Below are 15,617 nucleotides of genomic sequence, written 5' to 3' on the forward strand. Positions count from 1 at the left end.
TTTTAGCATTGTTTATTGGCTTCTTTTAATTTTTTGCACATTTATCTTAAAAAGGATTTCATATTTAAAGTCAATAACAGTGATTGAGTGAATTTATAAACTTGGCACATTTTTAATTGGTTTATCGACAGAGACTGGAGTTTTTATGAAAAAAAAAACATTTTGTAAAACATTATAATGGTGATGACTTGTTTTTTTATTTTATTTATTTATTTTTACTTTTTTTTACATGTTCCGCCGCTGCAAGAAAATGTGTTAGTGTTAAATTGTACATTTTGTTCCAAAAAGGGGTGAAAAAAGTCATTTTCTGTTAAATATCTGTAGGAAGTGCTCCCAAGTTGTACCGCTAGAGGGCGCAGTCCAAAACGGCGGTTATAGTAAGGCGGATTAACCGTGAACGGGGCAGTCCTCGGTGGAGGAGGGTCGTCATGCCAATTTCCATACGGCTTTAGTAGCGTGACTGAGCGGATACCGCGCTGCTCTGACTCAGTCAAACACAACCGCCACGCGCTCCAGGCTCAGGCCGGCCTGAGCATCCGACCGCTCCGCGGACACACAGCGGCGACAGCCCGGGTGAGGAAGCAGGAAGAGGATGGCAGCGATCAAGAAGAGAAACTCAAACTCGTCCGCGGGCAGAGAGGACGACAAGCAGGCTATGGAGAGGATGCTGTCCTCGCCCGGGTCCAGCCCGGCGGGCACGCCGGGGAGCGAGGACAAAAGCCCGGGTAGGGAGGCGGCGGGAGGAGAGGACGGCGTGGCTCTGAAGAGGACCATCACGCTGCTGAACGGCGTGGCCATCATCGTGGGCACCATCATCGGCTCGGGCATCTTTGTCACGCCGACGGGGGTGGTGAAGGAAGCGGGCTCGGTGGGGCTGTCGCTGATCGTGTGGGCGGTGTGCGGGGTCTTCTCCACGGTGGGGGCTCTCTGCTACGCGGAGCTGGGTACCACCATCTCCAAGTCCGGGGGGGACTACGCCTACATCCTGGAGGTGTACGGCTCCCTCCCGGCGTTCCTCAAGCTCTGGATCGAGCTGCTCATCATCCGGCCGTCCTCGCAGTACATCGTCGCCTACGTCTTCGCCACGTACCTGCTGAAGCCGCTCTTCCCGGTCTGCCCGGTACCGGAGAACGGCGCCAAGCTGGTGGCCTGCCTCTGCATCCGTGAGTACCCGAACCGAGCCGGATGATGCAACTGTGAAATGTTTTTACACTTCCTGTTTCAACCACACGCGAAGCATCAATGCAGGTGAGCCACAATGTGAGTGCCACCTGCGCGCGCGGAACACGTGTGGGATTCCTCCATCTGCGCAGGCGCCAAATTTACAATTGTGGTGAAAACTGTGGCGTTTGTTACATCAGCTCACATGAAACCATTTTTGATTTTTGACATTTTATATGACATACATCAAAATATATAATAGAAACTAAAAATTAAAATCCTAATTAACAATATTTACGTTTTTAAAATGCTCACATTGTGTGTTTTATTAAAAAAAAGTAAATTTTAAAAATTATTTTAGATGCTCTTATTCTGTCATCTTCCATATAGATGAGGGTAATGTGGATTGCTCAAAAGCACAAATGGCCATCTGAGATTTGACCACTCAACCGACAACAAACCTATAGAATGGCTTTTCAGAAACTCAAAGTCTGTTTGCACTTTGAGTCTTAACAAGATTAACTCTGGATTATGAGCCGCTTTAACCGGCCAGTTTGCGCCAGTCTCTGCCTGCACCTAAAGCGCTCTGACTCCCACATGCAGCAGGAACCCCTCCATCCTCCAGCTCTGACTCTGTCTGTGCAGACACGCTTGAAGCTGCGCATACATGCATGTGTGTCATAGGTGTTGATCTGGTTGACTGAAGGCCAAATCCTGACTGAAGCACATGATGAAGCTGCCGGCTCATGTGCAATAAAGTAGTCTCGGTTTCTGGGAGCTTCAGCTTTTTCCTCTTCTATAAATGTGCATCTTTGAGATTCAGATCCTACGTGAACCCATGTGGCCCCGAAGCGCCCTCTGCAGTCTGGATGCTTTTGGCGCCATTCTGAGCCCAACACGTGTCTGGTCCTCTACTGTCCGTGGCCCCCTTTTTCCCCCTTTTGTCTCCCTTTCTTCAACACAGAGCCCCATTGTGGCGCCTCGTCTTTCTGTTGGGGCTCCGACCTGATTTAAAAGCTTTGAAGGACCTGCTGCTTTGGTTAATCACTTTTAATGGGGTCCGGGGTCTTTTCAGGAGCTGTACATGCAGTTCTGCAAAGACAGAGGGGTACAGTGGGGAAGAATGTTGTTTGTCCTCCATCTCTGTGAATTCCTCAGCAGCTTGCATGGTGTTGTGAGAAATCCACCGGAGCACATCGTGTTCCCGGGGATGACTGAAAGGTGGACCGACCTTCAGAACAAACAGGACCATCACAAATACCTGCAGGATGACGTTTGATTTTGTCGTCCTCTGGATGTTGGGTGTTTTGTGTGACTCGGGGCGACACTTAGAAGTTTCTTCACTTTTTCTCTGCAGTTTTGCTGACCTTCGTGAACTGCTACAGCGTGAAGGCGGCCACCAGGGTGCAGGACTTCTTCGCTGCAGCCAAACTCCTTGCGCTGACTCTCATCATCATCATCGGCTTCGTCAAGATTGGTCAAGGTATGGCTCAAGAGAAGTGAAGTCACAAACATCTCCCACATCTGAAAAAGAAAAGAGCTGCACAACAGCAAAGTAATAAATCACATATATATATACGTCACTTCCATAATATTAAACTAATTTATTATTTGACTCAATATAGATTTTAAAAAAAGTATTTTTATAGTTTTAGTAAAACCAGTAACATAAATCATCCAAAAAAAAACGAATATCGAAAAAAAGTCCATATAATCACACTTCCTCCCCCGTGCTTGACACTTGATCCAGTGCCACTCATCACCCCTTTGGTTCTACGGCTTGTTCAGATATAACTTAAGGTGCTGCCACACTTGGGTCACTCAGTTTGATTGAGCTGGAAACTTAACTAGTTTTTAAAATTACTAACATAAACCCTCAAAAAATTGGTCGAAAACAAGTCAAAAATCATCAAACCACCTCCCCCGTGCTTGACAGTTGAGCCAGTGTTTCACCCATCACCCTTTAGGCTCTATGGCTTGTTCACATATAATTTAATGTGTTACCACACTTGACACTTGAATCCGTCCTTTGGCTTATCCGACATTCACACTGCACTTTCGAGAGAGGACCAAAAACATCACACCGTCACAGAAGCTCTCCTTTTGGAGGGTAAGTATCATCTGAAATTACATTTTAACACAAGTTTTACAAAAAATTTCCTTCAGATTCACTCTGTACAGTATTCCCTCCTCCTTCTTCGTTATGTTCTAAAAAATAATCTGCAATAGGTGAAAATTGTAAAGTAACCTCACTTTATACACTTTTCACAAACACTTTTCTTAAACTGAATGACATTGATCGTGTTAACAATTAAAAAATCAGAGTAAATCAAAGAATATAAACATTGTAACTCCGACTTTTCAGTTTAAAATCAGTTCCAATGATGTAGCGGCGTTCCAGGAGGTCACTGAGGACTCGAACCCCCCCCCCCTCATCATTTGGCTTTTGCTGCCAAGCATGGCTGTGCTCACACGTCGGTTTCGCTTCCTGTCTGAGCTCAGATACATCAACACGCCGCCGGTCCAGACACAACAGTGGAGTAGAACCATAAAGGTGGACGAGCTGAGGAGATAAACTTCACAGAAACAGAAATCAGCAGAAGGTTTCAGTTTGTCTTTTTTTGGTTTGGCAAACGTCCGGCTCGCCGTCGCTCCCTGTCAGGAGTCCAAACATGACCTTGCACCTTTCAAACCAAACTTCCACACTGTAGCTGCACTGTACGCTTCACCAGGCCGCCGAGAACGGAAACAAATCCCTGATTAATTTAGTCTGCATTTGAAAAAGGGCAGAGTGAATCTAAAATGATTTATTGTTTGTGATTTTTAGACGACTTAAAATCAAAACTTCCACATTTAGATACATTATTAGGTTTTCTTCACGAGTCTTTGCTTTAAAAATGAAATCTAGTTCCTTACTTTAGTGCAGAAAAAGCTTGAAAAGTTTCATCTTTTTCAAAAGTTAAGCAGCTAGAAGAAAAGGAGTGAGCAGTTTCAGCGAGCCTGAATGTGTGGAGGCGAGGGGTCAAGAGTCAAATCAGCTGACCACTGGGGGCCTCAGCGTGAGCTGGACCAGTCAGATGTGGAGCTGAGGGAGGAGGAAGGTCAGAAAAGGAAGATAAAAGCTTTGGATTATTGACCAAATGTGAGGATTTTAGCCTTAAAGTTCATTATTTATGGCAGTCACTGACTGCAAGGACCAGATTATTTTTTGCAAACATTTCTGCACCTTTGAGTGAAAATGTGACCCTCACCACATGCTTGAAAACTCACCAATATGTGCACACACCTAGTACCCGGTGAAAATAAATTTTGGGAATAGTGAACGACCCACCCCCAAAAATGATGACATCATAGTTGATGAAACCGTAATAAAATGAATTAGACATAAATTGCTTATGAAGCAAAAAATTATTGTAAAATACATTAATAAAACTAAAACATGTGTAACCAAAGGATTTTTCAGAAACATTATGTGATTGGATTTTTTTAACAGAAAAATTGTGAAAATTTAATTAAAAGCTAGGTCTGAGCAAAACAATATAGCATTGGATATTAACATATGAGGAATGTGGGCGTGGTTAGCAAAAAACTTCAGTTGCTAAGGAAATCCAAAAATGTACTTTTGTCGATTCTTCTGAAACTTACATCGATCTGTTCATTATCTACAGGCGTGCAAAACATCAAATGGTTTCTATGGAGATTAAACCAACAGAAAAGCAGCTATTTTGAAAAAAGTGTTTGTTTTTTACATAATTTTGTCACACAGAGCTCAGACCAGCCATAGAGGCAGGAAGCGAGGCGCATAGCGGCTAACTAGCAAGTGAAGTCAGGTCAAAGATGGGTGGTAATGGCATGGAGAAGCTTTAATTTCTTTTATTTATTTTATTAAAGAAAAACAGATGCACAAAATTCCTCATCTTTTCCTCTTGATGGTTCTTCAAAAATAAGCCGAGAATGTTTTCTCTTTTCCTTCCTGAGTGGATCCTGATCCATCTCTTTGTTCCTAAAGCAGCTAAACTCCACAGATTTGTTAAGTTCTAGTCCTGGAAGATCTAGTTTTGATGTTGGTTTTATTTAACCCTCGATGCATCTTTTTAAATCTCTGCCGCCCGTCTTTGTCATCTCTCTGCCTCTAATTGCTGTTTATCCCAGAAAACCCCTCATTATGTCGACGGAGGGAAAAAGCTGGCGGAGCAACGCCGGTTACCTCAGCAAACATGAGGCTTCTGCCAGGCTGCTGATTGGTTGTTGGAGCGCGTCCCGCATGAAGGAGTCTCTGAACAAGCAAATTACAGAACTGTAGAGGAACATGTAGCCTCTGTTATTAACCCTTTAACACCGGAGCTGTGTTTATGGTCTTTGATTTACTGTCGTTTTTTAATTGTTAACACGATCAACGGAATTCCAGCAGATTCTGAAGGAGAAAAGCGTCTCGTGCCGATTTTCTCCTTCAGAATCTGCTGGAATGTAGTGTCAGCGATGATGCCTCAAGAGTTAAAAGGTTAAGAAACAAACGGATGAGAAACAAATCAGTCTGGAGGTACAAAGATGGTTCTTGGGAACCTTCCAGAGACTGTTAAAAATGACTCCAGGAACACTGGAGTGCTCATCCAGGAGGTCATAAAGAAGAAGAACTCCATGGAGAGAAGTGTGGGCCTTCGTCATATTTCATGATTCATCCTTCAGAGAAGGAGTTCCAGAAGAACGACACAAAGACTCGTCTCAAATTTGGCAAAAACATCTGGATCACCTTTGGATGAATATTTTGTGGACTGATGAGACCAAAGAGGAACTTCCTGAAAATAGTCATAAATTGGAAAAAGCTTCCGTCAGCGTAACAGGGTGGTGGTAGAATCATGATGAGGGTCATATTTTCATTGACAGAACCAGAATATCCTGAAGGAAATTTTCCTCCATCACTTCATGAACTTTAGCTTTAGACAGCGTGATCCAATCCCAGCAGGAGGTTCCCCTTTGAACAGATTAAAACTTCTGGATGAAGGTTTGAAGTCAAATCAGAAGCAAGTGCAAATACTTTTTCTACTGCGATGAATCCAAATTTCATTTCCGAAATTGACACCAGCACTGATGAAATCCCAGAACTCCCGTCTACATTTGGACTATAACCCAAGAACAATTTCCTTCTGGGTTTTTAAAGTATATTGTTTCATTTTTAGCAACATCAATCACCATCTGTCAAAGAAAAAACAAATTTGACCCCGTGGGTTTTCTGGGGTTAAAATCAGACTCTGCTTTAAGAATGAACAGAAAATCCGTGTCAAATGTAAACAACGGTTTCCTTGAAGGATCTTTTCTGCGGGAGGTCAGAGTCTGCTGGAGTCCTAGTTTCAGGATCCCTGTAATCTGATTAGCTTCTGCTGTCTTAATCCGCCGCGCCGTCTGCACGTGAAACGCCGCGTTTTCTCTGCAGAGGAAACGTTTCTGTAAAAAAACCTGCAGACTCGGCTCTCCCTAAAGGTGTTTGTGCGCTGAAGAGTTTCTCTGACAGATCCCACAAAATGAGCTCCATTCACCTAAAGGACCGCCCACACCAACAGCACCAGCTATATTTAAAACTCTTTCCAAGGAAAACCACGACTCAGCATCCAGGGATCTGCACACAGGAAAGAGAAGCAAAGGCGAAAAGAATCTACAGTAGATGGAGCTTTTTCATTTTTGAACATTTATCTGCTTTTCACCCAATTTTCTGATATATTTTTTTTAACATTTCCAATAAAATCACAAGTTAATTCTTTTAAAACAGGTTAAACATGGAATGGATTTAAAATTTTTCTCAATTTGTTTCCTCCTTTTGGCATCATAAATGGAGAGATCACATCTGAAACCACGAAGCTTAAAGCAGAGAAAGGAACGGTAGAAAAATGACAGAGGTTAGTGAAAAGAGGGAAGTAAAGATTAAACCAAAGGTTCTGTATTTGTGCTCAGGATGGAGAAGTGGGACCTGGACTTGTGTGTGTGTGTGTGGACTTCAAACCTGACTTTTGGTATCTGACTTGGGACAATGTCCAGATCACGAACTTCAGTCTTAACTCTAAAAAAAAAAAAGCAAGAGTCATTTGCATCTGAAAGTTTGACTCATTGCTTGAAAAAAACAAAAAGAAGAAGTAAAACTTTAAAAAAAATAACAATCGAGGTCTTTTTTCTCTAAAGCCTTCACAGCCATGAGTTTGTTTATTCCCACAGTTTATAATAAATCATCGCAGCAAAATACCAACTTAAAGAGCGGCACAGTTTGGTGGTTGCTCTATTAAAATCCAACAAAAGGGAGGAGGTATAACAAGCTTTCCTGCATTCCCAGACTCTGTTTTTGGTTTGATTCCCTTCCATTCAGTTCATTGAGTTCTGATTCTGTTTACAAAATAAAAGTCATCTGAAGGCGCTACACAAACTTCAAATGGAGCACAATAGGATTGTTTTTAATGCAAGTTTTTCATAAGATTTCTTAGTTTTCATGGATGAGATGAATCAAAAACTTAAATCTCAAAACCCCATAAAACTAGAATCAACGATTCCACGACCTTTCAAACCTTTTAAATGTTTGTTAGACAAACTCCACTTTTTTTCTTGATTCTTGCAGCTTTTATTTTGAATGAAGTGATTCCAACGATTCATTAAGAAGAAAGACTGAAAAGAATTTAAATCCCAAACTTGAAGAACTTCATCAGTTTGATGTCTTCTCAAGTTTAATGACTCTGATAATCTTTTCATCTAATTTAAAAGTGTTCTCAGTGTTCTCCTTATTCTGATTCGGAACGACCTGCGTCGTTTTCTAAGAAATAGTTTCTGCAAGGCTGCAACAGATCATTAGAAATTTGCCTGGGTTGTGGGCGGGACCATTGATGCCAAGCAACCCCGCCCCCCTTTCCCCTTCCTTAACAAAGGTATTTTTCTAACAGCATTTTTTCACCTTTGTCCTCCATCATAAAAATGCAACAAGAACATGTTCAAACCACAGAAAACACTGAGTTTATAGTTTATCTGGATTTGTTCACCTGTTCTTTCATATTTTAAAGTCTTCCTGAGTCTCACCAGCATCACGGGATCATGGGTTCTTCCTGAGCAGTTTTCAGGGAGATTCTGCAACAAAGAAGCAGATTAGTCTGGGAAAATGAAGGAGGAGAAACGGAGAAAAAAGGATGAGTCATACAAAGCTGGATAGGTTGGAGAGAAAGGAAACGTTGCTCTGATTTTAAGACCGACTGACGCTAAAGATGAGTAACAAGATTGACGAGCCGTGACACAGACCACTGAGGCTGGAGGAGGAGAGCTGTCGCAGTGTCTATGTCACACTTTGGCAAAATGTATTTCTTTTTGGATATTAAGAAAATAACTCTTCTTCTTCTTCTTTTCCTTTCGGCTTTTCCCTTCAGGGGTCGCCACAGCGAATCAGTTTCCTCCATCTAAGCCTGTCTTCAGCATCCTCCACTCTAACACCAGCCACCTTCATGTCTTCATTCACTGCATCCATAAACCTCCTCTTTGGTCTTCCTCTAGACCTCTTTCCTGGCAGCTCTAGACTCAGCATCCTTCTACCAATATATTCACTGTCTCTCCTCTGAACATGTCCAAACCATCTCAGTCTGGCCTCTCTGACTTTATCTCCAAAACCTCTAACATGTGCTGTCCCTCTGATGTATTCATTCCTGATCCTATCCATCCTGGTCACTCCCAAAGAGAACCTCAGCATCTTCATCTCTGCTACCTCCAGCTCTGCTTCCTGTCTTTTCTTCAGTCCCACTGTTTCTAGTCCAAACAACATGGCTGGTCTCACCACAGTCTTGTACACCTTTCCTTTCATTTGTGCTGAAACTCTTCTGTCACACATCACACCTGACACTTTTCTCCACCCATTCCAACCTGCTTGCACTCTCCTCTTCACTTCTTTTCCACACTCTCCATTACTCTGTACTGTTGACCCTAAATACTTAAACTCCTCCACCTTCTTTATCTCTTCTCCCTGTAACCTCACTCTTCCACTCTGGTTCCTCTCATTCACACACATGTACTCCGTCTTACTGCGGCTAACCTTCATTCCTCTCCTTTCCAGGGCAAACCTCCACCTCTCTAACTCCACCTCCACCTGTTCCCTGCTCTCACTACAAATCACAATATCATCTGCAAACATCATAGTCCATGGTGATTCCTGTCTAACCTCATCCGTCAGTCTGTCCATCACCATTGCAAACAGGAAGGGGCTCAGAGCTGATCCCTGATGTAATCCCACCTCCACCTTGAACTCCTCTGTCACCCCTACAGCACACCTCACCACTGTCTTACAGCCCTCATACATGTCCTGCACTGCTCGGACATACTTCTCTGTCACTCCAGACTTCCTCATACAATACCATAGTTCCTCTCTGGGCACTCTCTCATAAGCTTTCTCCAGATCTACAAAGACACAGTGGAGCTCTCTCTGACCTTCTCTGTACTTCTCTATCAACATCCTCAAAGCAAATGTTGCATCTGTAGTGCTCTTTCTTGGCATGAAACCATACTGCTGCTCACAAATGTTCACTTCTGCTCTTAGTCTGGCTTCCACTACTCTTTCCCACACCTTCATTGTATGGCTCATCAGCTTTATTCCTCTGTAGTTACCACAACTCTGCACATCTCCCTTATTCTTAAAAATGGGCACCATCACACTTCTCCTCCATTCCTCAGGCATCTTCTCACCACCTAAGATCCTGTTGAACAACCCGGTCAAAAACTCCACTGCCATCTCTCCTAGACACTTCCATACCTCCACAGGTATATCATCAGGACCAAGAGCCTTTCCACTCTTCATCCTCTTCAAAGCCCCTCTCACTTCACCTTTACTAATCTTTCTTACTTCCTGCTCCACAACCGTCACCTCTTCTACTCTTTGTTCTCTCTCATTCTCTTCATTCATCAACTCTTCAAAGTATTCTTTCCATCTTTCCATTACACCACTGACACCTGTCACCACATTACCATTCCTATCCTTGATCACCCTAACCTGCTGCATGTCCTTCCCATCTCGATCTCTCTGCCTTGCTAGTCTGTACAGGTCAGTCTCTCCCTCCTTACTACCCAACCTAGCGTACAAGTCATCATAAGCTCTTTGTTTGGCCTTTGACACCTCTACTTTCACCTTACGCTGCATCTCCCTGTACTCCTGTCTACTCTCCTCAGTCCTCTCAGTGTCCCACTTCTTCTTAGCTAGTCTCTTACTCCGTATACACTCCTGCACCTCCTCATTCCACCACCAAGTCTCCTTATCAACTCTCTTTCCTGATGACACACCAAGTACACTCCTACCTGTCTCCCTGATCACATTAGCTGTAGTTATCCAGTCATCTGGGAGTACCTCCTGACCACCCAGAGCCTGTTTCAACTGTTTCTTAAAAGTCATGCAACAATCTTCTTTTTTCAGCTTCCACCAGTTTGTCCTCTTCTCTGCCTTTGCCCTCTCTTTCTTCATCTTCTTCACCACCAGAGTCATTCTACACACCACCATCCTGTGCTGTCTGGAAACACTCTCACCAACCACTACTTTACAGTCACTGATCTCCTTCAGATTACACCGTCTACACAAGATGTAGTCTATCTGTGTGCTTCTACCTCCACTCTTATAGGTCACTCTATGTTCCTGTCTCTTCTCAAAGAATGTATTCACTATCGCCATTTCCATCTTTTTTGCAAAATCAACCACCATCTGTCCTTCTACATTCCTCTCCTGGATACCAAACCTGCCCATCACCTCCTCATCACCTCGGTTTCCTGCACCAACATGACCATTGAAATCTGCACCAATGACAACTCTCTCATTTCCAGGGATGCTCATCATCACTTCATCAAGATCCAACCAGAACTTCTCCTTCTCTTCCAGCTCACATCCTACCTGTGGGGCATACCCACTAACAACATTGAACATGACACCCTCCATTTCTATCTTCAGACTCATCACTCTATCTGACACTCTTTTTACCTCCACAACACTCCTAACAAACTCCTCCTTTAGGATAACTCCTACTCCATTTCTCTTCCCATCTCCACCATGATAGAACAACTTGAACCCTGCTCCTAAACTTCTAGCCTTGCTACCTTTCCACCTGGTCTCCTGGACACACAGTATGTCTACCTTTCTCCTCTGCATCATGTCCACTAACTCTCTACCCTTTCCTGTCATAGTTCCAACATTCAAAGTCCCAACTCTCAGTCCAACACTAGTGACTTTCCTCTTCTCTCTCTCCCTACGAACCCGCCTTCCTCCTCTCCTTCTTCCACCAACAGTAGTCCAATTTCCACCGGCACCCTGTCGGTGAACAGCACCGATGGCGGTCGTTGTTAACCCGGGCCTCGACCGATCCGGTATGGATTTCGTAGGTCTGATTCGCATATTTGATTTGGCAAGATTTTACGTCGGATGCCCTTCCTGACACAACCCTCTGTATTTATCCGGGCTTGGGACCGGCACAATGAGACCCTGGCTTAGGCCCCCTCGTGGCTACATTATTAAGAAAATAACTCTATATAGAACATTTTTAACTTTAGCAAAAAGTGATGGCTGCTGACATGTGGATAAAACACAGGCTTACTCAGTTATGGGAAGCACTCACCGTTTCTACTTTTATTTTGAAAATCTCTGGAACTCAAATGTTTAAGCACAGACTTCAAATTATTTTCCAGAAATCCTGCTCTTCCTCTTTTAACAAAACCCAGCAGCTCGTTGTAATTTGCAGGAATTAGCATATTGCGTAAATTTCACGACATGCAAATTAGAAATTTAAATTTGCGGCCACAAAACATATAAGCGAGGAAAATAACTTTTTTTATAGTTGAAACATTTTCACATTGAAAGTATTTGGACACCAATTAGAACTCCATGATTGGATTAAAAAAAAATGATCAAAAATTATTTTAGAGTTTTATTCTGAGTAAAAACGGAGAAAACTGAGCTCATAACGTCAACGTGTATTTAGGCCCTAAAATGATAAATTGTGCAATAAAAATAAAATATTCTGCAACAAAACAGGTCGACATGCTTCCCTTACAACATTTTTATCTTATTTTATATAATTAAAAAAATATTTATTTCAAGTTGTTGAAAACACTTGGGTAAAAATGTTTTATTTTAGTTTTTAAAGAAACTGGGGGAAAAAGGAGTTGAACAATATTGAGGAACAGGACATCATTCCCTTGGCGCTGCCTCAATAGAGCAGCGGGCGGGGTTACTCTGCACGCGTTGGGGACCCTGTCCCCAGTGTTTCCCACGCCGCACGCCGGCTTGGGCCCCACAATGCCCGGAGCTGTTGGTTTAGCAACCACCGCCGTGTCTGAGAATGTGCAGCCATGTTGAAGTGAGCAGGAATGTGGCACGAATCCCCACAATCCCACTCAGCCTTCAGACCAATGAGGCTCTCCCATTCTTCCTCCGGCTGTGAGGGAAGATGCAACCTCCTCCTCCACCTGCGTTCCTTCTCTGCTCGGAGGATGTCACAGAAACGATTGAGATAAAATCTGAAACTACTTGATCCGGATAGAAAAGTTTAAATCTTGGGAAAACTGCTGCTTCAAAGACTCATTCAAATCATCTTTTTATCTGTTTTAAAATCCTTCACAGTGGTCTTTTAATAATGATTAATTATGACATTTTTGTCCAAAATCTAAAAATATAAAATTTTCTGGGACATAGTTTCTGCAGAGCTGCAGGAGTTCATTAGAGATTTGCCTGAGTTGTGAGTTGTGGGCGGGGCTTTTGGAGCAGAGCAACCCCGCCCCCCTTCCCCCACCCATTGCTGACTATTAAGCTCTTTTTCAAATGGATTTTTTCTTCTGCTCCTAGTTTTTAACAATTTGATTAAAGAAATACTCAGAAATGCACATTTTTAGCATAATTTTCTTTAAACATAAACTCCATCGTCGGATAAATGGCACAAAAATATGTTAAAAAACACAAAAACATGATCCTCTTTGGATCTTTAAACCTACAATGAAATGCATTTGTGAATCTACTTTTAACTTTTTTTCTTTTCTCAGGTGACACAGAAGAGCTTCTTCCAGAAAATTCCTTCAAGGGATCCAACTATGAGTTTGGGAACATCGGCCTGGCGCTCTACAGCGGCCTGTTTGCCTACGGTGGCTGGTGAGGGGACACGCCGACCCGCCTGCGTCTGCTTTCCTCTGCAGTCTCTCCTTTTTTGAATGTCTTTTTCTGTTTTTCTAGGAACTACTTGAATTTTGTCACAGAGGAGATGATTGAGCCATACAAGTGAGTCTCTTCCTTTGGAGTTTCCTGATGTTGCGGCTGAGCGGCGGCAGCTTTAACCTGTTGTCTCTGTGTGTCAGGAACCTTCCTCGCGCCATCATCATCTCCCTGCCCATCGTCACGGCCGTCTATGTCCTCACCAACCTGGCGTATTTCACCACGCTGTCGCCGCAGCAGATGCTGGGCTCTGAGGCGGTGGCTGTGGTGAGTCCAACAGTCCACATCCGAACACATAAGAGGCTTTAAATAATTAAAAAAATTATTGACTGGAATAGGAAACTTCTCATGTTAGGATTGATTTTTATCAAAAACAAAAGGAAGAAAAGAAAAATCCTGAAATTACCAAAAAATGTTGCTTATTTTATCATTCAGTTCAACAAAAATAATAGTCTAATGAAGTTGTCCCATAAATAACGATACAATTAAATATATAAAACCTAGTCTTTAGCAAGATTTGTAAATAAATCATCTATAAAGTCAGTTGTTTTATTTGTTGTGTTAAATTTGTCATTAGAAAAAAATCGCATGTTTTATTTCTTTAGTACAACAAAGTATTAGAACCAGTTTACAAGTAAATTACTATTTTTTTTAAATTACGATTTTAAATATCATACATTTACGAGAAAAGGCACAACTGTTAAATAACAAGAATAAAGTTGAATATTTACATCTTTAAAAGTCATAGGCTAAATTTATGACTTTTTTTCTCGTAAATTTTTGTTTTAAAGTTGTTAATTTATTACTTTAAACCACGGAAATTTACGAGATAAAAAGACAAATTTATGAGGAAAACAAAATGAGAAAACTATTTTTTACTAAATTTACAGAATTTACGAAGAAAAAAAACACTGTTTTGTTTTGTGTGTTTTTGGAGTATAACTGGAAAGACCAAAGATGTGGAGCATTTTGTGAAGTTTGATTTTCAGATTAAATTAAAAAATAAAATAAAATCTGAACCTTTTGGCCACTCAAAATCAAAATATTATCAGTGTGGCTGAATTTCACGGTTCGGTGTCGGTAATACAGAGAAAAGAAGCTTTTGTTTGTGCTCCTAAAACACAATATTTACGACTTCTTTTCTCATAAATTTATGAGTTTGTTTTCTATAAATTTACAGCTTCAACTCTTGTGATATTTCTTTTTTCTTTTTATTTTGGTGGCACTAATATTTTGTCGTAGTTTAGAAACTTTTCCATGACTGAAAAACCTTTTAGTCGATAAAGTATTTTCAGATGTCAGTTTGACTCCAACTTTGTTTTCTAGATTTGTTCTTTTAGAGTGAAAAACATCAAAACAATTTTTTTATTTTGTAGGTTTTTTTTGGGCAACATTTCTAGTTCTTTATATTAGTACAACAATTAAAACCCACATTTGAATTCTATAGATGTTTGAGTGAGTACAAATATTTCTATTTTTTAATTACTCTTTATTTAACATTGAGAATCATGTGCTAATGCACCAAGAAAGTCATAGATAGATTTCACTTTTGAAGAGTGCGCCCCCTTCAGTCAGAGTGTGGTATAACAGGGAAGATTCACACGCCGAAACATTCATCAGAACATCCAGATTCGGATGCTTCCCTTCCCTTCTTCCCTTCTCGGGCCGAGCTCTTCCTCCACATGTCGGATCGTGTGATCCTGGTGGGATGTTGAGTGTAAACAGTGGTTGCCAAGGGAAACGGAAAATGTAAATTCTAGAAAGCATCTGAAACCTCCCTTCATAGAAGCTGCTCTTTTCAATAAAAATGTGACTTTTTCTCCCGTTTTGTTCTGCGAACAATCGAAACATTATGCAGTAGATTTGACTTGGAGGTTCTCATCAGGAGGCCTGATGGTGGTGGTGGGGGGTGGGGGGGTAGCTGCTGGTATTGTGGGAGGAGAAGAACATCAACATTGTTAGCATCTTTGCTATGCTTTGTTGGTTTTTTTTCCTTCTGCTGCCTTTTAAAAAAATATTTTACAGTTTTTTTTCTTTTGCCATCAAAATAGGATTTGTGGGCAGAAACATTTATATATGTGGATTTATTTGTTACATTTTTCATGATTTCTTAGTTAAGTTTTACGTCCAAAAACATGAAATCTTTCTGTCATTTTTGTGTTTCCCGCAGGACTTTGGAAACCACCACCTTGGTCCCATGGCGTGGATCATCCCGGTCTTCGTGGGCCTGTCCTGCTTTGGGTCGGTGAACGGCTCCCTCTTCACCTCC

The 15,617-nt window shown here is 41.8% G+C and overlaps 1 protein-coding gene across 1 annotated transcript in view; it reads left to right on the forward strand.

The window, feature by feature from the left end:
• Window positions 1-231: 231 nt before the first annotated feature.
• The window catches only part of slc7a5 (solute carrier family 7 member 5), a 23,024-nt gene continuing 7,638 nt past the window's right edge, over window positions 232-15,617 (forward strand). Inside the window, exons 1-6 of the mRNA XM_036212489.1 lie at window positions 232-1,163; window positions 2,519-2,644; window positions 13,183-13,288; window positions 13,370-13,414; window positions 13,492-13,615; window positions 15,519-15,617. The exon at window positions 15,519-15,617 is cut by the window's right edge and continues 1 nt beyond it. Coding sequence (XP_036068382.1) covers window positions 593-1,163; window positions 2,519-2,644; window positions 13,183-13,288; window positions 13,370-13,414; window positions 13,492-13,615; window positions 15,519-15,617 — 1,071 coding nt within the window. The 5' untranslated portion in view covers window positions 232-592. The remainder of the gene's footprint in view (window positions 1,164-2,518; window positions 2,645-13,182; window positions 13,289-13,369; window positions 13,415-13,491; window positions 13,616-15,518) is intronic.

Source organism: Oryzias melastigma, linkage group LG6 (genome assembly GCF_002922805.2).
Source record: "Oryzias melastigma strain HK-1 linkage group LG6, ASM292280v2, whole genome shotgun sequence".
NCBI lineage: Eukaryota > Metazoa > Chordata > Actinopteri > Beloniformes > Adrianichthyidae > Oryzias > Oryzias melastigma.